This window comes from Temnothorax americanus, unplaced genomic scaffold (genome assembly GCF_048541705.1).
Source record: "Temnothorax americanus isolate GAGA-0224 unplaced genomic scaffold, ASM4854170v1 Scaffold5, whole genome shotgun sequence".
In the NCBI taxonomy this organism is placed as follows: Eukaryota; Metazoa; Arthropoda; class Insecta; order Hymenoptera; family Formicidae; genus Temnothorax; species Temnothorax americanus.
Genome location: NW_027509657.1, coordinates 7,510,484 through 7,534,317, shown reverse-complemented (window position 1 = coordinate 7,534,317; position 23,834 = coordinate 7,510,484). Strand labels below are relative to the sequence as shown.

At 45.1% G+C, this 23,834-nt stretch overlaps 2 protein-coding genes across 4 annotated transcripts in view; one reads left to right on the top strand and one right to left on the bottom strand.

Moving 5' to 3' along the window:
* LOC143904159 (uncharacterized) overlaps window positions 1-23,834 on the bottom strand; it is a 157,133-nt gene that overhangs the window by 49,744 nt on the left and 83,555 nt on the right. The window lies entirely within an intron of this gene.
* The window catches only part of Sv (paired box protein shaven), a 119,912-nt gene that overhangs the window by 26,131 nt on the left and 69,947 nt on the right, over window positions 1-23,834 (top strand). Inside the window, exons 2-3 of one of the 2 annotated variants that reach the window (XM_077418524.1) lie at window positions 818-1,096; window positions 4,661-4,690. In XM_077418524.1, coding sequence (XP_077274650.1) covers window positions 922-1,096; window positions 4,661-4,690 — 205 coding nt within the window. In that variant the 5' untranslated portion in view covers window positions 818-921. Of the gene's footprint in view, window positions 1-817; window positions 1,124-4,660; window positions 4,691-23,834 lie in introns of both variants that reach the window. The other variant, XM_077418523.1, reaches the window with a different exon arrangement.

Below are 23,834 nucleotides of genomic sequence, written 5' to 3'. Positions count from 1 at the left end.
GATTAATGATGGCCAATATAAAATTTACTGGCGCAGGTGGTCGCGCATTTTACGACAGAGGAAATATTGCTGACTATCCCGATAAAGGAGTTTGACAAATAGACAGAGGCTTGCGTTTCCCTCGCAGTTGGCCGGCGCGGTAATGTGTTCTTTTTTTTTTTTTTACACTAGCAGCTGCAACGCGCGTCGCGAGAAACTGTGATCGTCCGAACCTAGACAATGCACCCGCCGTCACCAGATAGAAGAACGGGCAGACTATAGATAAACGTCGCCGACAGCGTGGACGAAATTACACTTCATTCATCCTTTCATTCATCCGAGGGATTTCACCTTGCCTCCCGTAGCTTTCCAACCTAGCCGTCGTTGGTGTGTCGCTCGCTCTCCACGGCGGCCTCCTCTCGACGTAATAAGCAAAAAAGATCACCCGGCCAGGCCATTACGTAGAAAGGAACGAAGAAATTATCTACTCCGCGCGTAAAAAGCGTGGCAAAGGCAATTCCACCGCGGTTGGACCACCGAGACTTATTTTTGTGATCCCGCCTGTTGCGTGGGGTTCTCTCGCCGATCTGCGGTATGCCTAGATCAGCTTGTGAGACTTTGTCTACGGTATTCTTGCACCATTGATTCGACTACGAGTCACTGACCGAAAATCCGTGTCCGTTGCTCGGCGGAAGCCACCGACTCTATTTATGTCCCCATGAACAATGATGATCATGACCAAATCACTCGCGAGAACTTAAAATTTTTCCTCATCAAAAAATCGAATAATTTTTTTCATGCTATTAAAATTGACTTAACAAATTTTTTTTCTTTTCAGAAGGCGACGAAGAGGTGCACGGACACCTCGTCCAACTCGGCGAGGTGTTGTCCGAAATAGAGGAGGGTGGCGGGAGGAGAGGGTTGGACGGAGGGTGGCGTGCTATGATCAGCATGGAGCTCCCGGCTCACGCGACGCAGCATGGTGCTCTACACCTAGGGGTCGGAGTCGGGGTCAATCCGGGTGACCCAGCCGGAAGTGCCTTAGCCGCCATTCATCCGCATCCCCAGGACCCTCTAGCCCTCCACCATCATAATCACAACGCTGCGACACCCGGAGGTATGCATGAGGAGTCCAAGAAAAAACGTATGTTTCTTCTTACGAATCCACTTTTTCATTATGTAAAACGCTAATTGTAAGGCTAGCATTATCGCAAGAAGCCGAAAATAGATAATTATTTTTGATCGTAAGAGAGAATTGCTTTTACAATAAATGAGACAAGTACCTAACGTATGACCAGTTCTTGCGATAATCAACATTTATTAATAATATAGTTATAACTTTTTATAATTGAATGTATGATTAACGTAAGTGTTTTAATACAACCGTTATTTTTTTCGTATATTGGCATGAATTTTCTTGACTGCCACGATATACGCGATATCGGATATACAACAACCGATAATTAGCCTGCTTTTCGATATCGCGCTCGATGATTACTCCGACATCACGAATAAGATAACGTACGCGTCAATCGACGTTCGAGCGAACGGCGTGGCTCAAACGCGAGCACGGTACACAGCCGACAGGAATGTCGTAGTCGCAAAAAAGTGCAGGCACGTGCCTCGCGAAATACCAACGATAAATCTTGGTCCGCGCGCGGCGACGCTTCTATTACTAGCGACTTATGCCCACGCGATGACGATGCATCACGTTCGCCAAGTCAAGTTGGAATTCCGGAATCCGTCGAATGCGCTTTCCGGTTCTCCTGCAATCGCGCGAGATTCTCGGTGTTCGACACGCGCGTATCCCTCGCGGTGACCGATCAGACGAATTTTTAAAATACGGGAGTTCGCGAGGCAGCGCAATTTCAAATTGCGGCGATAATTTAACTATCTGGATCGTATCAATTACCTCGTAATTATTTATCGTTTGGAATAGACGCATTTATCTCAACGTCTCTTAGGAGAGCTCTGCAAATTACTCATCGCAAATTCTATACCGCGCTTCTATACACGATCATTAATATTCTCGAAGCTGCGAATTGCACATGAAAGCGCGTTAAACACTCAAAAGTCCACATTCCCGCACCCGCCGGTACCACCTTACCGTTTATCATCATTATCTTGCTATAAACCGCAAGCTTATTAAATCCCGTATCGACGGCGTATGTACATCCGGTGGAGTGACATTACGTATATCGGGGACACCGCGAACGATGATTCCTTCATCAAAGACCGCCGGAACGAGACTCTCGCGTGAAAGAGCTCCTTGTTCCGTATGGAGCAATCGAGTTAGCTGAACTTGCTCGGCGCTCGAGCGTCGCGCAGGGATCTTTCCGGATACACAGATACATATACGAGCATGACGCAGACACGACAGGATCATCTTAGAAGCGATAGTTTCTTCTTTGGTGGGCGATCGTCACACACGAGTATATTTTTGAACACATACAAACTCATATACGTGACACGCGTGTACGCATGGATACGCCAGGATCATCTTCGAAGTTGTAGTTTCTTCCAGCCAACGGTTGGTTGCGCCGATGTAGAAGCTCGTTGTCTTTCTTCGTCCTCCTCGCGTCCTCACAAATGAATGTGTGCGTGATAGTAGAGAGTGCGGCTGGTTAAGGAAGATGAAAGGCAGCCGCCGTGGCAGCAGCCAGTGACGCGGCATGAGCCACGAGGCCAGGAAGGAAGAAAGGGAGGAAGAGAAAGAGAGAGTCAACGCGGGTCGTTAAATCTAATGATATCAACGTATTTGACAGAGAGATCCGCGGATCAATTTTAGGGCCACACGCATATCCAGCGGGTCGCATACATTACATATATACATCGTTATTTCGTATTAATGACTAACATTTGCCAAGTTCCTATGTAATGCTCTCGTGCGTGTAGTTTATCCTTCTGATTTTCGTTGACTGCAGAACAGATACACTTTTAATTGCACCTTTGAAATTACGCGTCGCTAAAGCAATCGCCGAGCAATGTATAGCGGATTTCGATTATCTCTAATGGTGCGTAACCACGCAATGGATTTAATTTGTAATTAATGCCCACCTGCGTGCGTGTCGCGTGTAGAACACGCAACGCGAATCGTAGTGAATTATATGGTTTATTGACCTCGCGACATAGTAATTATTTCGTATACCTCTCATCTAGTCGCCGTCCGGTCCGCTTTGTTTCGATTTAGACCCGGATTGTTCGTTGTTCGACGATCGAAAAGTCTCCGATTTAATGCCGACTATGTAACGATACCGCATAGATACCGTAATAAGACGGTTTTTCTTAACTGCCGCGAAAAGAAAGTGATTTTCTAAAAAGTGGAACTGGGCGTGAAAGGTTTCAATTGCCTAAAAGCCAACATTTTATTTTCAATAAATTACTTCGCAAAAAAGTATCTTTAAAAACTCATGCCTTTCTCTCTCCGATATATTAGACATCAATCTGGACGTATTGCGCAAGACGTATTGCGCTTGGTACGTTTGACCATTTAATGCCAGACGACTTATTTATAGCAATTAGCATTAATATCTGATACTCTGATATTCAAGAATGTAGTGTTACACGAAACGACGTGGTTATTGATTACTGCCTACGTTCTTCGCGAGATATATTTATAATTATTTGCATATGTAGCTCCACCATGAACGGCATTGATTATTTGTATCGTACGATATACATATAACGTAACAAATGCATAATAACAAACTTTTTGATGTGTGTTACAAAAAAAAGGACGTACCTACAGTTTGAAGTCACGCAACTTGGGGGATTAAACGCGCGAGCTATTATCGAGCGAGTAACACATAGGTACCACGCTTTAATCTCGCAAAGGGTATTCTTTTCGCTGGATGGACGCACGGATCGCTTATGGGGATTCCCATCGCGCCAGACTCGCGCTACACCAGAATGACTGGCAGCATCTAATATATTTCGTACCGTATGCATATACACGGAAATGTATTTTACTGTATGCACACGTATACGTTGTTGTCCGTTGCCTATAGGAAAACATTCGGGGTGAGATAGCGACGGTTATTTATGGGGTTAAATAAAGGAACACTGCGCGATCGCGCGATACCAGGTCCGGAGTACAAATAGGTTGCCGCGCAGGTTGCTATCGCTGGCGCGTTGCGAGTCGTCATGATCCACAGCAACGTGCGAATGCTGAATCTTCGCGAGGTGCATTCGTTTGCTCCCTCACGATATCCTATCGGGAAAGTCGCAGATCTCGTACAACGAGGCTTCCGTTTTCGATAGATTTATATTCCTAGACGTGTTAAAAATAAAAAATATTCTTGCAACATTACGCAGTGTTATTTATATATATTGACAGCACGCAACGTGTATTATGTTCTCAAATAAGGTTCGGGAATGTCATTAGCATTTCTTTGTTTCATATTAGAATACTTTATTACTTCTGCATGCTCTCTAGAAGTATCGCTTTGTCGAAGATACCGATTACAATTCAGAGAACGGCATGACGCATGATTATAGGCTGTAACGTTTCAATTAACACGCGATCAGACACTTCGAGTAAATGAATAAATGGCGAATACCATTTTTTTTTGCATTTTTGTTCGATTAAATGTACATACGCATAATTTGGCGATAATCTTGGTTACGCATCTCTCCATATTTCAATTTACACGTCTTAATTCTGTTTTTCTGTTTCGAACAGATGATGGCGGCCACGGAATGAACCAGGATGGTGAGTGAGCTTTTGTTTTTCATATAATTACAATCCCGCGCGACGGGTAATCCAGTTCTACGACGCGACGTGCCGAGATGTTTCCCTTGACACAGTACTGGGATTAGGCCGGCGCACGCGGGAACGGTCGTAGAAAAGTCGCGCGTGGAAAATGCGCGAGCGAACGTTGTGTGCGCGGCCGCGGCGTTCGGATAAAATGTTTATCGCGAACCGTTAGCGATACGCACCGTGTTCCCGTTATAATCGTCGATAGTAATTAAATGCGGTGGAAGCGAGAAAGTTATCTGAAATGTCGGTTGCTGCTTATCGGCATCGAGATCGATCTCGAGAGATCACCAATTATCTCAACGCGAGTTCTTACCCGCTATTTCACGTTCCGAAGCCACGATACGGAATCGTCCGAGTGATTCAATCATTGATGAGGTGATAAGCGCCTGCGCCCCTACGAACTTATTAATAATCGAGCAAGACGTTACACGCGCCACCGAACTTTATTGCCCTAAATCTATAAGGCGATAAACGATCTAAACTGTACATCTTCGATATCAATGTACAAATGTTAATTAGATAGGTGATAACACACCGCAAGACATCGCAACTCTGTAATTTACTATGATACATCGTTCGCATAGCCTTCTCATTGCTAAATTAAATATGTGTTAGACTTTAATTCACTTAACCGTCAACTCACGCTATCACGTCACGTTGATAGCGAAAGAAGCTTGCATTTTAATTCTTAACGCGCGAAATATGAGCCAGCGTCGATTCTTTTTAAGAAGGATCCCGCGCATGTCAAGGATGTCTCGATCGTTTTCTATCTCGCGACTCTTCGCGCGCGCGCGGATCCAAACGGATAGGGTCGAAGGATACCTCCTCCTCGACGAAGTGGCGAGGAGGATCTTCAGCATCGCCGCGCGATGTTCACGTATAATTTATGCCGATGACTTACACGCCTCGCCGCGGTAGGTGGGAGACGGCGCTGGATGGTAATCACGAGTTTAAAGGGTAAACGATTGCAAGGTGTTGGGGGCCCGGCGTGGGGCCCCGTGGGCCCTGCCAGCACGCTCAATATTCAACAGGTATTTACATTCGCAAATTGTTTACGTCAGCCCACGATGAAATCTGTCAGGATTTCGTTCCGTCGGCAGCTCGGCGGAGTTCTCTGCTCTTTCTCTCTCTTCTTTTCGTCTTTTCTTCCGATTCTTTCTCCTCGTCCTTTGTACGATGTGTTTCATCTCTGTTCTCACCTTCCTCCCACACGGTCCGACGAGAGGCGCGCACAACGAGGAGAAGGTTGCCCTCTTCTCTCGCGTCCGTCCTTCCCCCGAAGCGGCGCGTAATTACATCTGGATATTAATCAAGCGCACGTCGGCAACGAGCACGGCGAGATCTTGATTTTCGTCCGCGCGGTCGTGTCTATTCGCGATCACCAGTTTAGTGTTCATTTAGTAATGCTTAATTGGAAATTGATTATGAGACATAGCGGCGGCTGTTTTTTTTTTAATGCAAAAAACACTCATTTTGATCACGCTCATACGAGAAAAATTTAAAAAGAAATTCTTTTACAATGTAAAGTGAAAATTTATGTATTTGATCGGTACACTTAAATGTCACTTAATTAATAAATACTTGCAATTAGTAGTCACACACAATGACAGTATTACTGTTCTGCTACCACGAGGTGCGTTTTACTTTCTTCAGAGAAATTGTTGTTCGTAAGACATCAATTAGCGAGGCCCGCGATTCCACAATTACATTCGAGCATCGATATACAATGCGGTATCTCCCACATGCGCCATATGTAGTGTGTACCTTTTCGCGATTTTTCAGCTCGCTCGCAAGATCGAGGCTAAAGATAAATAAGTCGTGCGCCGGTCAAACGTTCGTTGCAAACACGCAAAACCAGTTTGCTTTCCTTAATGTCGGACGATTACGTGGACATTTAGAAAAAAAGTGCCGCAACCTGCAGCAAACTATCGGCTGCTCGTTTTAATACCCGAATCGCGTCGGCCGCTTTAGAGTCAGCCGACGGTTCGTGGCAGCGGTAAGAGCACAAACTCCGTGCAGAATTTCAAATATTCCGACGAGTACGCGCTCGGCTCGTCGTGGGAGATCAAGCCGTGTTTTGATAACGAAAACGGAAAGCGTGCCTCGATGTGACCTCTCCCCTGAAAAAGCGCTCTCTAATCCCGCACTATCGAGATTCGTAGTTCTCGGCAACGGCATTCGCGCGCGCGGCAGTTTACGCTCTTCTTCCCGAGTCCTGGGAGAGACTCGGACGGCGGTGCACGTTAACGTTTATCGTCGCGGTTATTAATACGGCGCGGATTACGCGCCGTAAGTAACGTCGCGCTCATACGCGTATGCGGGCGCGCGCACGTATATCTGTGTGCCTGTGTGCGCGGTTACGACGGCCAGCCGGTCCTAATTATAGCGTAATACAAGCGCGATCGTATGCCGCGGCTCGGCGCTTACGTAATCCCGCGATTATGCGGCTCTCCGCGAGTGCACGCGCTCGCGAGTGCGCTTACGCGCGCAGCGTAAGGCCGCATACCTCGCCTACCGATGGAAGCATTCGCCCCTGTACGCGCCGGTAGGTGGTGGAGTCTCACCAGCCGGGGTGATGCGGCGTTATCTCGTTTGGGATAATGACATTGAGGCGCGCGGATTTTTGCTGGACGCGCGGAAAGTCGACGGCGGTCACGATAACATCCGGTTGCGGTATCCGCCGATCCGTACTGAGATTACTTTAGATCGTGATCCTACGCAGCAGTCGCTTTGACCGATTTGCGTACGCATAATTTTCTCGAACGTGCTTCAAAGGGCGTTTTATAGAGGAGAATGAGAAAAAAAAGGGGAATGAGCGAGACACGTGATGCTAAAAATTTAATAGCGCGAAAATTACGCACTGCGAGATTTTCCCTGTCATTAGGGTAACGCTTTTACGCACTGGATGCATTTGCGCGATCCATGTAGCATTATAATTAAAGACACGATTTTTTAGGTCTCGATACTTAAATGGAGCCATACTGAAATTTATAACCCGTACAAATTTTAATCATTTCGATTTAATGGATGATTTCCTTTAATTCGCAAAAACTTTACAAAAAATAAAGTTGAATACAGTTTATATCTTTAATTGAATAATTAATAAGGTTCAGTTACGATTATATTTGTTACAACTTTATTTGTAACTATATATTGGCTTTCTATATATTGCCAATTTAATTGATATTTAAATTAATAGATTCAATGAGAAAACACAGACTATATCTAATTAATTAAGTACATAGATAACATGCAAAATTTAAATATGAAAAAATGTAGATCGTGTCCGCTGTGTATATCGTAATCGCGTTCGGATAATACATGATGATAAAGAATAGCTTAACGAGCTGACGTTTGTCTGGCTGAAATCAAAGATTATCTGGTTGATTTGATTGCACGAACGCTGGCGCAATCGCGACGTGCCTGCACAGCGCTTTCCGCGTTCGCCGAGCCTCCTCGGAGAGATGCCACCGCCCTGAACGATTCAGGAAGCGAGGTCAGCACCCTGCCTCTTCCTTTTCTCCCTTTCTCGCTTGTCTCGATTAGCCGGGAGTATAGCGGCGCGATAACATCGGCCCGCGCCGCGAGTAGTCGCGGCGATAACGCGCTATCGCGGCTCCCGCGGTGAATCACCGAATGCACTTTGAAAGGTCATAATATTCTAATGTATCTCTGTTATCGATTCCCCACCTGCCCGGTTTGGAACAGGCGGCTGAGGCGGCATCGCGCGCGCAAGCGTGATTAATGACATAGCACGAATCATAAATTGTGTACCAGGCGATATTTATTAATTGCGTACGGCGGTCACGAGGAATTTCGGAGCGATGTATCGCGCGCGGTAGCTCCTCCTAGGAAATATTTTATCTCGATACAAGCGTGCGCGAGAGATATGAGCAGATATGGATTTATATACATCGCGCGAGAAACTGTCGCGGCTGCTTTTACGATTCTCGTTTGCTCGTTTATCGGCCGGATCTGAAGTGAAATAGAAATATTTTTGAGGAATTCAATTAAATGGATATTCAATTACCACAAAACTTGCAGAATGAGTAACGAAACAAATTAAATGGGGATTAAAATTTACTCAGAATTCATTCGTACATTCTATTAGTTATCTTTTAAAACATCTGGCGCATTCGCACGATACGTCAACGTTTTACGACGTGGGATACTTATAGCTTGCCAGTGAGAACATTCTTTGGCGATGCGACAAAGTAATACGGCCGGTTCAACCGAGCTTGCTAATCAACAAAACTGTTTCTACCGACTGGTATCTGATGCACATGCCGCACGAGAGAGCCGCGTATGCGCTCCCGTATGTGTGTATGCGTATGCATGTGTGTTTTATTCGCCTTTCGCATAAGTAGTACGTGCAGTACCACGCCCGCGCACGCGAGAACTCGTTCGACAGAACGAGAAAGACGAGGAGAGAGACGAGAGAGAGAGAAACGGTACGCACTCGCACTCGACGAATGATTTGTATTGCTAAATAATCAGCGCCAGTTGTCTCGAGCAGTTGGTTTAATGACGACCGCGGGGAAAGCGAGCGGGGAGAGGAGAGGTGAAGCGAGTTACATGTAATACGCAATGCATACACAGACCATACATCCGTCCTGGCGAAGAGAAGTCGAGAGGCTTTTCTGCCGATCGCGCAAACTTTAGTTGGCGATCGCATACGTTCTGACCAAGCTATATCGTGCGTCTCGATATTTCAATATCGAGAGCGTGCAAGTGTCGAAGAATGTATGTGTGTGTCGACAGGACGAGCGTTGCTCAATTGGAATTTATACTTACGAATGCCGATTATGGAATATCTACAGCCATATATCTGTTCTTGTGTTATTTGACGTTAATATTTTACGCGTTATTTTTATGGTCTGGGAGATAAGTTTCTTAAAAGGATACCATTTTTTCATATCTGTTAAAAGCGTCAAGTATTTCGGTTGTGATAAACCATCGATGGATGATTTCTTCACGCGGAAATTTGAGGTCTCGATTCTAAATGGGTTTGATGAGATTATGCGAAGGTGGATTTCGCTTGGGATTTCGCTTCACAACTTCCTCCTCTCCTCTACGACAGTACCTCTACGTCGGGACGCTGGAGATAGAATCGGTACAACTCCAGGTGTATGTACAGAGTTGTGTGTATATCGATGCACGTATATTTCCTTGTACACAGACAAGGGTGTGGCTGCTCTGCGCAACGGTATCATCGTAGGTGCATGCCGGTCATCGAGACCAAATTCTCGTTGCGTTTCGATGATTGTAACCTTTCGCGAAGCGACGTCCGTTCGCGCGACATACACAAAGGAGTGGCTTTAGATAGTAGAGATAGATATTCCAGCTATCATAAATTTTCAAGGAAAAAGAACCTATATGTAAGTGTAATTGTATTTTTTAGGTTTAGCATACGTTGCTAGGATGCACTTTGTTGGATATCATAATGTAATTTTTTGTCGTAATGCCATATAAATCCGCAATCTATTTCGAGAGGAAAGAGAGAGTTATCAAAAAAGCCATAGTTGCGAGCAACAAGTGCTTTTCACGCGATAGTTTTATTCGCGCGAGCTTTCCACGGGAATAATTATTGCTGCCGTGGTTCCGTATCGTCTATGAGATTGCTTACCGGCGGGATATTCATTTCTCGAGGTGTAAGGCCCCACTTAATTCGAACCCCCCGGGTCCTTCGGAGTGAGTAGCCTTCGTTTAACCTACGTTATATACATAGCACTGCAGTCGCGTATCTGTGTGCCTATGAACGGCGTGCACACGTAGCCACGACCGGTACCTGCTTCTCTGCCAATGCAAACGCCGGCTCGTAATGCTTGAGTATACAGAGTAGTACGCGGATACTTGCGCAAACAGTCGGAGGAAGTGCAGTTGCGAGATCAACCGGTGAGCGAACCTGAATGCGTGCTCGCTATTGAAAATGCGTGTTGTATTTTAACGGTTTCACGCCGCTTTTATTGGTGCATCGGGTCCCATTATTGTTGCCGTTTTAAGTTTTTATTGAGATACGTTAGAGCCGAATTCTCTTTACCAACAAGTTATTCTCAATTTTTTGTCGACCAGAGTATTTAGATTTTATGTAAAAAAAAAAGATGAAATTTAATTAGTCTATAAAAATTGGGACAGGATATTTTTATATATAAATGGCAATCATCTACTTGATGAAAATATCTATGTGCCATTGACTTTCTCTTGTACAATCTTTTCATGAAACGTGAGAAAACAAGAAATTGTAAAGATCGTACAGGTACATCTGCTTTCTGCAAAAAAAAAAAAAAAGAAGAGACGTGTGCCTAAAAGAGAATATGTTTTCTGCGGGCGGGGGTATTCGCTGATATGCAACGTACGTGCGTAACCATTGACGAGCCATAGTGGGTGGAGATTCGATCATGCGTAACATCAGGTTGTTCGGTAGTCGTGTTCGTGGACTTTTTACCGATTGCGTGTTGCGTGCTATTTTTAACAAGCGAGCAAAAAGTCTCGACGGAGGATTCCTTTCGCACCCGCCCGTCTGGCACCTCGATCATTATCGGGCGCAAGAAGATAAAACGATCGCTACGAGGACTCTACGAGTCTACGAGGCGTGATGTCGGCATCCCGTGTTCTTGGAGATATATACATTCGCTCGCGGCCGAGAGATTAATAATTATCGGGGTGCTTGTGAATGCTAATGGTTTCTGCGGCCTCTAGAAATAATCCGCGTAAGTTCGACAGAGCTTCCTTATTCGACATTGTACAGTCCTTAACTTTCTGGACTTCATGTACGTTTAATAACTACTAGTTTGAAATAAATTGGGAATTGTATATCGCGCGCGCGTGCTTCAGAAAAAAAAATACTTTGATACTGAATAAAGCGATATTGATCGAGCGAATAATCTTCACGTGGCGCGTTGAAGCGAATATGTCTCCGAACGTTGTTCAACGCATTGTACACCGGTCAGCTGCACAATTATTCGCTTCCGTCATAATAATTATACGAGTGCCCTGTGCACATCAAATGCATCATTCACACGTACGCGTGGAGTACTCTCTTCTGCAAATCTTTTTCTGATCGGCCTATTATTATTAATAAGCTGAAGAACTACTGATCGGCTAGCGTCAATAACGGAAGTCGAGCAGGTTTGTCTGGGAGTCTGATTACTAATCGTGACTACTACTCAACGCGTCCTTAAAGACAACCGTCCCATTACCAATTTAAAGCAAAAAAGAAATGCGGTCAGTGACACAATCCTATTTCCAATCTTCCCATAACGATCTGTAATCTGTGATTGATATTATAACACTTATATTGCACTAACATTAATAGTTGGACATTTGAAAAAATTCGTCGGTATGTCATCGTTTTTCACCAACTACTCATGTATAAATAATTTCATGCAATTATCGTGTAATTTCTTTAACCAGTTCAATCGAGAGCAAGTACGCATTTGGCACACGCCACAACGTCTTCATGGCGGTCTCCCCGGAGGCAGGCGGGGTTCTCCGAGTCGTTCGTAGACGGCATTGCCGGTTCGGAGCCGGCTGGTCAGCAGAGTAGTCTGTGGGGCGCCAGAGCATGACGCCATTAACGTAACGAGGCCACACGTTGCACCCTCGCGAGCACTAGACTATATCAGCCCCGAGTGCCTATGCCGCGCGGCGCGGCGCGGCGCGGCGCGGCAATGGATTTCTAGACCTAGACCTCCGTCGAGAGAGAGCCCGATACCTCGCAATTATATCCCAACCAAAGGATACATACGTGCATACGTATGGTACGGTTCGCCGGTTCGAGTGCATCGACGCCAATCGAGATCGGTCGCCGTAACTGCCAATGGAGCGACGACAAAGTCGTTGCTTCTGTTTACACGCGGGAGCGCACGTGCGTGCACCACGTGAGTCCGTAGCCACCCGGTGCGGCGTTCACGCCGTCACCGTCGTCGCCGCCGCGCATGGTTTTCCGCTTGAACTGATTACGAACTGGTTTTTGATCATCCAACCGTTCGATCGCGCGGCCGCGAAGGTGCTTGGCTGTCACGTCATCTCTGCCGACGGATCGTTTCGTCCGCTCTCAGATTTTTGCGCCCGATCGCCGAGAACGGACGCCAGAAACGTTTAGCGATAGTTCGCGCGTGTCAGTATTGTATCAAATTAAACTCGAATTCGATCGCGACTACGCGAATAAAAACTATATTGCTATACGCAACACTTTTCGGCAATTAGTATCGTTAACGGAGCTGCAGCGTTATCGTAGATAAATTATAGCAATATATCCGTTGCGCATTGACATCACCGGAAGCGGGAACAAGCGGCGAAGCAGGGTCAGACGCAGGTCGACTCGACGTGCTCGTAACAAATCAACGACGGAATCAAAAGTACGTGGCTTGTCTCGCAGTCGAATTACGGTAAATTAGCGGGAGTAAAGAGTCAGCGCCGGCAAGAGCAGCAGGTACCTACATCGAAGAGAAGACTAGTCGTACAGGACGAGCGGACGGATAGGCATCAGGGGCAAACATAAATTAAGATGGGGGACTGATTATGAGGCGAGGGCAGGCTATCATTACCCGAACCATCGTGACCGGCCGACCCTGCAGCAGCCGCGGCTGCTGAACACAACGCGCTTGCTCGCTCGCTGTCGTCTCTCTCTCTCTCTCTCTCTCTCTCTCTCTCTCTCTCTCTCTCTCTCTCTCTCTCTCTCTCTCTCTCTCTCTCTCTTTCTCTCTTTCCCTCTCTCTCTTTCTCCGTACCAGTACACGATGTTCGCGATCCGCCTGCCTCGTGCCCCGATAATGTCGGGGTGGGAAACTGCAAATTATTAATCTCCGTTTCTTGCATTACATAGTTCAACGAATATGAAACGAGTATTGTCAGAAAGATACAAAACCACCGTTTCGCGAACGTCGAGGCACCCGCGCCACCCGCGCCGTTAGACGAATTTTTTCTTCCGGGTCAGTCCGGATGTGGTATTATAGAGTAAAGCGAAACCGTCACAAGCCATAGTGCAATTATCGATTATTTGATGGTGTTACGAGCTTCCAATCACTATAATCTTGGCATTTTATATTTTTAAATGTTTTTTTAAATCTCTTTATAAACCATCTTAAAGAGGAAATAAATTTACTTTTGTGTGTTAGGGATCGAAAAACGAGAAAAGATATAAATGTAGAAAAACCACAAACGTGTTCATTATTGAGTGGCAGGTGTCGATACACGCGCCTACGTGACGAGGTCGCGGCGAGGACTCGACCGAGTTTCTGGTGCGATGCAATGCAAGCGCAATGCAACGGACAGCCGCGCAAATGCTAGCGCGCGATACGGAGAAAGTTCTACATTAAGTACCATGCTTTTCCTTAGCCGGTAGCCAATCACGATCTATGGCGGGTATCTCTAAGTCGTCTGTCCACCCGAGGTGATGGGGCGACGCGATAAAGACCGATATACATTGCCCACGCAGTTTCTACGCTCGCGTTTCTTTCTTTCTTCCTTGCCCGCAGTTACATTGCCTTCCGTGGCACACCGCAAAGTAGGTCGCTCTCCGTAATTTCCGGTGAAATTCAATTACTGTATATTTCACACCTGATTTGATTGCATCGATTTAAACGTATGCATCTCCTGAACGGAATTCTGGAGCCCGGAAATGAGAGATTCTGGCGTCGCGATTCTTTCCTCGTCCCAACGATGCGTTATACGTAAAATTAATAATTGCGCTCATTAATATTTGATTTGTATCGGATATAATTTCATCGAAATTATTTCAATGTCCGAGAATTCTACGGATCGTTATCGGGATTGAGGCTCGGCCGATCATGGCAGTCGATTTGCACCGTGCGACTCGCCGTGCGTGCTCGCGATTCGCGGCGGCTGCGATCCTCAAATATCTCAAGTTCTCGCGTGGCGATATTAGTTGCGCAATTTCCGACACGGCCCCGGTACGTCATCGCTTTACCGACTCGTTCTCTCAACAACTCATTGCAGTTCTGACCTCTCGCGTATTTGTAGGCGCATTCGGCATGTATAGGAAATTTCTAGCAAATTAAAAATTTTAGCTATCTATTGTTTGAGCAATTTGAAATCAAATTTCTTCGCAAAAAAGTACCAAGATTCCAATTTTAAATAATTAGTATCGAAAAGTTTAGTCTAGAATCTTAACAATCGATCCAATCATTACTTGGAAATATTTGTGCGTTCGCAGTCACAGTTGCGGTCGCTGTGCGCGGTTTGCAATACGCGAGTCGGTTTCAACGGCCGAGTTTTGCGGCCGATCGCGAACAATTAGAGATCGTATCTCGGCTTCTCTCTTTCCCTTTCTCTTCCCTCAGTGATTTTTTTCTCTCTCTTTCTATCTATCGCCGTTCTGATTCTTCGTATTTCTCTCTCTCTCTCTCTCTTTCTCTCTCACTCTCTCTCACACTCTTTTTCTTTCTTCCTTTCTTACCTCTTCTGATATAGAGGCAGGGCAGAGAAACGGGTCCGCGATTCAAGCTGAAGAAACATTACGTGTGCCGTTGGCAGTGCCGATAAAAAACAATTCGTGGCTTTTCTCCGTTTGTAATTCTTCCGCCTACAATTGACCGAGATACAACAGCTGCGTGAACATCCGAGCACTTGGTTCATCGATAAACTTAAGTTTGTTTCTCTATCAATGTATTAACGCTCGTTGCTGCACCTTTTGTTTGTGATTTACATCTGCTTGTAATAAGACGTTTCTTTCGACCCTGCGTCCTCTCTAGCGTGGACATCGCCGTAATTGTCGCAGAGAGGCATAAAACGCGTGTTACATCGTAAATCGAAAAAATTATGTACGCGCATAAATTATGTCCGTCATGTAATCACAGAATCAGAAATCGTGCGTATAGTGATATCAGTGTATATTCTCGGTTAATTAACTATTTGCTGTTTTTGCTGAGTTAATGATTTGATTCAGCGCTAGAACGGACAAAATGTTTGCATGCAAACCTTGCTTCGATATAACGGAATGGGTCATATTTGAAGCTGCCCATTCCGTTCCAACAACCAGACCATCGAGGTTGAACATAGCGTAATATCGCATAAAATTTTTATAGACCATTAGCAGCAAGCTAATAACTATAATTGAGGATGTAACGTGAATATAAATGTCGCTACTTGTTTCTGGAGTGAACGAGCCACCACCTCGCATAAATTTCCTCCGACGCGGTCAGTCCGATCGATGAACATATGAAAAACTGTAAATCTTCGTTGTCATTGTAAACGCAATTAGTGATATACTCGAGCGCGAGAGATATTTCTGTATTTCTGCTTGCCGATCTGCAAAAAGGTGCTGTTTGTGCCAATTTCAAACCGCAGATATTAGACTCACGGCCGTTTACAATATCTCGTAAAGTTTCATTAACGGTGACAATTTACGCCTTCGTAAACTGTCCCTGACATGACAGAAAATGAGGATTCCTCGCGAGGTCCTGGCCGCCTTGTTCAATAGTCTTTCGTAATGAAGGCGGAACGTCGATACACTCAACTTCCGATTATCGTTGGCCGCCGCGAGTCCTGCCGCTGGTTTATCACTAACGTTGATCCGTTGCTGCGGCAACATTGATATATCGGTCGTTCCGCACGACGCAAGAATTCGCGTCCACTCCCGGACCCCGACGTTAGAAATTATCATAATCTCGCCGTGCGCCAGCGGATAATGCGGATGATTTCGCCGCGAGAGTCCAGAAGCGGGATTACAGCAACCGGAGAGTTCCGTGTCCATGTGCCCCCGAGCGGCATGCACCGATGCACCGACGTTTTAAGAAGTTCCTTGCTTGCAAATTGTGCTGATTGGCTTCATAGGCGGATAGTTACGGAGCGCCCGAGACTGCCGTGGCCGTTCGCGTTGGTATTCTCGTAGAATACAACTGTATGTGTATTTATGTCAATTACGTCATTTTCGTCGATCAAGAAATTTGCACATTTCGTCTTTTAATATCTAACCAAATTTATCAGTACAAATCTTAAAAAAGGACATTGGAAAAATGTATTTTTATTTTACTTTTTATCGATAAATAAATTGGAAACGTTTCGCACATTAATAGGTAATTTTTAGAATTTTAGAGATATGCATACAAGAATTAAAAAACGATGAGTGATTAACCGTATGTTATGTAACGACGTAATGTGTACAATAAAATTTGTGAACATCATACATAACGTACAATGTTGGAGATTTTCAACATACATACGGGATCTCTAGATCGAATATTGAAACTAACTCGAATCGCCGTTTTAGCAATGTTACACAGCTTACGTTAAAGTGACACCCGCTGGCTGAGACGTTCGCCAGAAAAGGGTCTTACGGTAAGATCCCGACCACACTACGAATGCTATAAAAACAATGAGAAGTGAGAAGGGAGAAAGAAAAAAGAAAAGAGAGGAACATAAACAGGCGACTTTATCTGCATATAACCGCCTCGACTCACAAAAGTCTATGATAAGTTGGCCCGATAAAGACGACCGCTTGTAATCCCCAGCTTCCGCGCTCGCGGGACGCCGTACATATATTTCAAAATGCTACGAGCTCACGGCTGTTTTTGAGCGATATTACGTTGTACCGTCTTGATTTATAGCGTCAATGTGTCGCATGTAGGGGGATTTTCTGCAAATTTACTCGCTTCTCGATTTTGATCCAATTACGATTGCGTATATTAACGCTGTTGCGATAATTGGAGATGCCTCAAGAAGAAGGCGCAAAAATGACGTGATCGGTCAATCGATTAATCTTCGCGTCATGTAAAATTATTAATTAATCATGATTATTTTTATTTGCAAAAATATTCAATTTCTTAAAAATTTGACCAAATGTTACGTATGGTTTAGTTTTAGTATCACTCGGATACATCGCGAAAGTGTATGGATTACGATATTTCGCGGTGAATAGATCCGCGTATCGCGAACAATAGCGGCAGTGTCTTACCCGATACAGGTGATAGGTGGACTTAGGTGGCAAATAGCATGCACGTGTAACTGAGAATGCGACCGCTTAGCAAATATATCCGTGTGTAAATCCGCGTTACATATATACCGGGTGTGAGCGTATGTCGCTAATACCTAAATTAAAATTCTCTTTTGTGTGAAAAATTGAAAATTTTTTAAAAGGGAAAGAAAAAGAAAGAGAAAACTCTCTCACATACAAATGAACAATATGATAATATCTTCAAAGTATGAGTCTGTTACTTCTTATGGCAAAAAGCAAGCGCTATATAAACATAGATACTTCGATCGCGACTCGATCGTGCCCAGAATTTTATCGGGACATGTTTGGAGTGTACTACCACCGTGAATTTCAAATAAGTGTTCTTTTTGCTCTCTAAGCGACGGATAAAGATCGAGATTCTATCGAGTAAAGGCGGACACCTGGTGTAGGAATGGAACGTAGGGAGCACGGGGGCGCGTGCTCACGCGTGTGCAGGTGACAATCTCGTTTGTGTTCACATGATAAACGGCTCCGCGATGGTGTTATAGACGTTTGACGTGCCGCTCGCTGACCGCACGTTCACCGAGGACTGTCAACCACGTTTGCAGCACATTTCAAAGATTCACACATTTTCAAATTTTCTACTTCTCTGCCAATCTACATATATCTCTGTGTAAAAGCAATGATACGGAAAAAAATTGAGCTCTAACTTCTATACATATTAAGATGATACGGGAGAACAGAACACATCGATTAATTGTAAAACGCGATAAGGGCCGGCAGTCATTTCCGGGTTTTACGTTCATCGCAAGTGACAATCTATTTCCTCCTTCGTGCGTTCGCACGATAAACCACTCTCGATAGAATTACCCGACGTCTCATGCGGCTTACGAGCGTTCCCTCCGCGAGGCCTACCATTTGCGTTGTACACGCATACCGGAGGCCTCGTTCACCCGGCTTAGTAACGCCGTCGTCCCTTTTCATATCCGCGTTAACCTCCGCGCCGTTCGGTTAATTGATCCGGAATACCATTCGAGCCTCTTAGGCTTTTTCCCGTCCTGCCCCTTCCAACTTAACCCCTCGCCTTCGGCCGGTCATCATCTCATCTGAAAGAAGCTCCCGGTCGGCCCGTTCTTTGACTCGGGGAGCGGAATTTCAATGCGTCCTACGGCCCTTCGCGAGAGAGATTCCCCAGTTATTCCCATAGTTACTTGCTAGTGAACGAGTACGTGCGGCGATTTATCGACGTTTCGATCGAGAAATGGAAAAAGCACTTGGCGAAATATCTAAGTTGGCAACTTCCACTGGAAGCGCGATGACGCCCAAGTACCAGGAATGCTGATTTATTGTCCGGCTCGCATTTTTCGCGTAAATTGTATGGCATATGATTTCCGACTGAAGTTTCGAATTTTTTTTTATCCTACGACTCACGTCACGACTTTATACTTGCGTCTAAACTCTAAAGGATGCGGCCCTCATCCTCTCGCAGTAAGGATATCTAAAATCGGCGAAGAACATCGCTAAACGCCTATTTCCGCGAACTCGAAAATCGTACCGCGATGCATACTCGATCGTACGTGATGCACGATGCGAGCGGGCATCAAATAGGCGGTTCCGCGACTTAAAGACGAGTTTGCGGAAAATCCAAGGTAGCAAGGACGGGCGCAGACGATCGCGAGGCAGCGAGTAAAGGCGGTTATTACTTAATTCTAAAGGCAAGCCTTTAACATTACGTACGATTAACCGAGCGCTCGCAATCAGTGATCGGATCGATCTTTCGTAGGTCGCGCAAGATCAATGTAGAACTTATGTTAGCGGTGTAGGTACCCTCGCGTACGTAGCCATGCACACGTTCATCCTGTGTGTGCCTAGGTATCCTAAGCACCTAACTACACGATCTCAAGCACGGAGACCGGCCAGCCAGCAGGCCGATCTGCTTAGTGCAACGCACAGGATCGCTCTATGACCGGTCTATAAATCTAGTAAATCTTAAGACGATGGCTGTTTTATCGAGCAACAAACAGGTTACTAATGCGCCACGCTCCAATCACGGGCTCGCGTGACGCTCCGAGTAATGCCGCCTCGGCCAACATTTTTCCCTCTTCTCGTCCTCGTCTCGCTCTTCTTTTATTTCGGTCCACTATCTCATGCTCGTGCGTCGCGCTTTTCCAAGCGATCCGTGGCATCCTAAAGGTCAATTCACAATTCGTCATCCCTCAGAATAGTTTCGATATATCTAATTGAAAAAAATTGTGTCTTTCTCGGCAAATACCTGCAAGTATCTTGTTCAATTCGTTTAGTCACGGCGTGAAATAAGTAAACGCTCGGTTAATCCGTTGTTTTAACCCCGTCGACTCGAGTGAATTTTTCCAAGGTAGCACTCGCACGCGGAAGCGACCAACTGCAACGTACCGGATTGTCGCAAAAAGCAGCGCATGACACGCGCCGCATTGCTGTGCGCCACGCAAGAAGCGCTAAACTGTAAAGTATTTCTCATATATCTGAGTAATCGTGGCGCAAGTGAGCACGGCGAAACGCATCTGGTCACATTTCGACGTTGTACCGGAAGAGCGTAAGAACCTTAAATCAATTTCAAGGCAATTTGTGCAATTTAGAAGCATCTGTATGCGTGCACTATTATCGCGTATTAGAGATATAGCGGAGCTAAAAGAGGAGGAAGGGCAGAGAGAGAGAGAGAGAGAAAGAGAGGGTGGGGGAAGGAAAGGATTATATTCTCTACTTGTTATACACACATATATATACATACATGTGCAAACACGTGCATGCACACACATTTTACCATTTTTACTATTTGAATATTTAATGTCCACTTATAAATATATATCTGTGTGTATAATTATCGCTAATACTTATTACATTGCAAAAGCACGGTATAAAGCGAGTATACGTGTTTGTTCTACAGTCTTAATCGCGCTAGCTTCATCTATCGTCTTATCGCGTGCGAGTGTGAGTTAGCCTTAAGCTCCGACAAGAGCTATCACCCGAGATCCCGGCGCGGTCGCGCAATTTATTTGAGGAACGACAGGCGTTGTCTCCCGCCAGTGTACTTCCTGTTTATCATAAAACTCGAGGTGCGCTATTAATTGACACGATAAATCGCGCGGCGTCCTACGTGTCTCCGTAAGGGGATTAATAATTAGATGATGATTATATGCGCGGCCGGGCTGCTGCTCCCCGTGCCGGAAACCGATCGTTGACCGCGTACCGTTCTATCCTTAGCCTGTTTCGAGCGCGCAATGCCGCGCACGTTGCGCGTTGCACGAAGCGAGCGATATTTACGGCACGATGTGTGTGATAAATACGAAAGTGATTTAAGCGAGTTGGGTGGAACCGGTGGCGGAGCTTTTTGTTCGCGCCGCGGTGTAGCGGTCGCGATATTATTTCGATAGCGACCGCCATCGTTATTATACAAATGAGATTGTACGAGATTTACCGTTATGCGAGATATTTGCACACGCGTCTATTTTTTTTTTTTTTTTTTTTTTCAATTTTCCTGTCTGCTACCGACCATTCTGAGTAACTTGGGCAAAAGTCGAGTAAGTCTCATGGGAAATTGATGACGAACGTGTTTAAACGCGAGCCAAAGTGCATTTGTTACGAGCAACTAGGACCTTGACTGTAGGAAATTTTAAGTATGCTTTCCGGATTGCGTGGAAAGTACTGGACGATCTCTGTCTCGTAAATAAGTGATTAAAGCGTTCTAGAAAGGATAGAGCCGCCTCTCGCACGCTTTTCCATCCTCTCCGTCGCCTGGCTTGCGACCGTTAACGAACCAGAGCGCATCGTATTGTCGCAAATTGTTCGAAAATGCATCATCCTGCGAAGTAGAAAGCATGGCAAAAGCGAAAATCTGACGACGGCGGTACCGACCGAGTTTCCAAGCTTGCTCGACGAAACGCCACTCGAAACTTCCTTCTGCTTTGGTTGGGAATATTATGGAGATCACTTCCGGATTGACGTAACGATGAGCGAAAATCAACTTTCGAAAGTCAGATTCTCCAATTCGCCGTATCGTCGATCGGGCAGGCTCGAAACCGCAAAGCCTGTCGAAGAAACGTCGTGAAAGTACGTCGCGATTTAGTTTCGTCGATCTGTCCACAATAGAGTCGATCTTCCGGGTTAAAGTCAATCTTCAGATGCGAATAAAATCGCTGACAAGTTCTAGTTTCTATTCCGTGGTAACCATCAGTCACAATTTTTGCTCCGTTTACACTCTCTTGTTCTTGCGACAAGCGGAATCGAAAGTTTCGTTGCGTCTGATTGATGGACGGACTTGGGTACTGACGTCGAAAAAAGGACATCTTTTAATAAACGTTTCTTGAACGAAAGATGAAGAGTGTACGGAATATTCGCTACCAACCGGACAGAACGTTACCTTCGGGGTTTAGAAACAGTTGACCGGACGTGGATAATGGCTGGCATGGCTACAGCTGAGTACGCCGACCCATCCTTCCTACCGGCACGCGGGTGTGCAATAAGCGGGATTGCGGTTTTAGGATGATAGGCTGTCAAGCCGGGTTGCAAATTATTTTCAGTGGAAAGTATGACATTCTTTTGTTCCTCGAATTATACAAGGAAGTGCGGGACGAAAAAATATTTTTCTTTGTCCGGGCCCATTTACGAAAAATCTCACTCACATCTCGTCTCAAAATATCAAGGATCAAAAGGAAAAACACTAAACGCGTACGATTGAACAGAAATCGAATTCAATCCGCGGTAAAACTTTTATGATGGTTCTGCGCTGAGCGTGTCGATGCGAAAACTGGAGTGAGAAATTTCGGCACCTCGTTACGCTTGAACCATCTATACGGACAAAGTTTAAATATAACAGTGACAACGGGGGATATACTTTGCATAATAGGAGACCGATGTTAGCGATGCCTAACAATAGTCGGATGCATGCAGCATGCGTATTTCGCTATGGCTCGTTGATTCCACGCGTGCTGCGCGTATTCACGGCTCCTTAACAGCCGCCACGATCGTTATGCTATTACGTGTTGTTATCACTATAGCTCGCTATAGTTATCACGCCGCTTTATTCGACTTTTCCAACGGAATTAAATCTTATCAGATATTATGTCATTATATCATTTTGCGCATGAGATGAACAGTTTGAAAAAAATTATGTTTTTAATGGAACAAAAGAAATGTCTTTTCAATCGATTATATACATTTTCAATTGTTCAACAAGTAACAGGGTGCACGGAAAATAAAAAATTACAGAATCTAATATGTTTTATGGATAGAATAATTATCCGACATCAAGGCAAACCTTGTCAGTCTAAGCTTTACACTTTTGAAAATTGGCGACTACCCTGGGGAAATTAAATAGAAACGTCAATAAACGCCTCGGGAAGTATTCTCTCCGTAAAATCGGTTTTATGATCGTGCGCTCGCGGGAGAAAAATCTGTAATTCCTCGTGGGAAGAAACGCGCGCCGTGCATCGTCGCTGCCACTCGCAAATAATCCCTTCCCGTGGCGAGAGGTGAGCTTTAGAGTTAGCACGCTGCAGGACTTCGGTGTGTGATCTGAATTGGACGGTTGAAACTAAAACGACAGGCGTTTGCTTATAAATCAAGATCAGACGAGCTGCTTCCTCGAAAGTAACGTACGTAATTCCAACATAAAAATATTACGAAAGTGAATGAAGTCCGAATATAATTGCACGGATTACGTGACGATATTAATAAAATATTGTCACACTTAATCGTTCGACGCATACCCACGGCGTTGATAGCTATAGAGAAGAGAACTGGTACTCGATAAAATTGCATTATAGTTATTCTTTGATTTGTGTTTAAACGCTCGGCACAGAGTTTGCACTCAACGTCCACGGATACACGTAACGTAGTGTAAAATACATTTTATAGCTCATTAAGAGGCACCCGAAGCCATGCTGAAAGGAGAGGTCGGAATATTCGAGCGCGGAACGTGAACTGAGAAGAATACAGCATGTACCGCCTTATATACCGTGCGTGGTAATTTTCAACGTTGAGCTACGAACGGGCTAAACAACTAGTTCAATTTTTCATGGAAAACGTCTGGGCGACAAACGGAAGAAAGCATTTAATATTCAAGCGAAATGTCCGCCCTGCGCGTCGGATATTAATGAAAATGTCCGCGCCGATACGGATGATACGGATTTTATAGCATGCAAT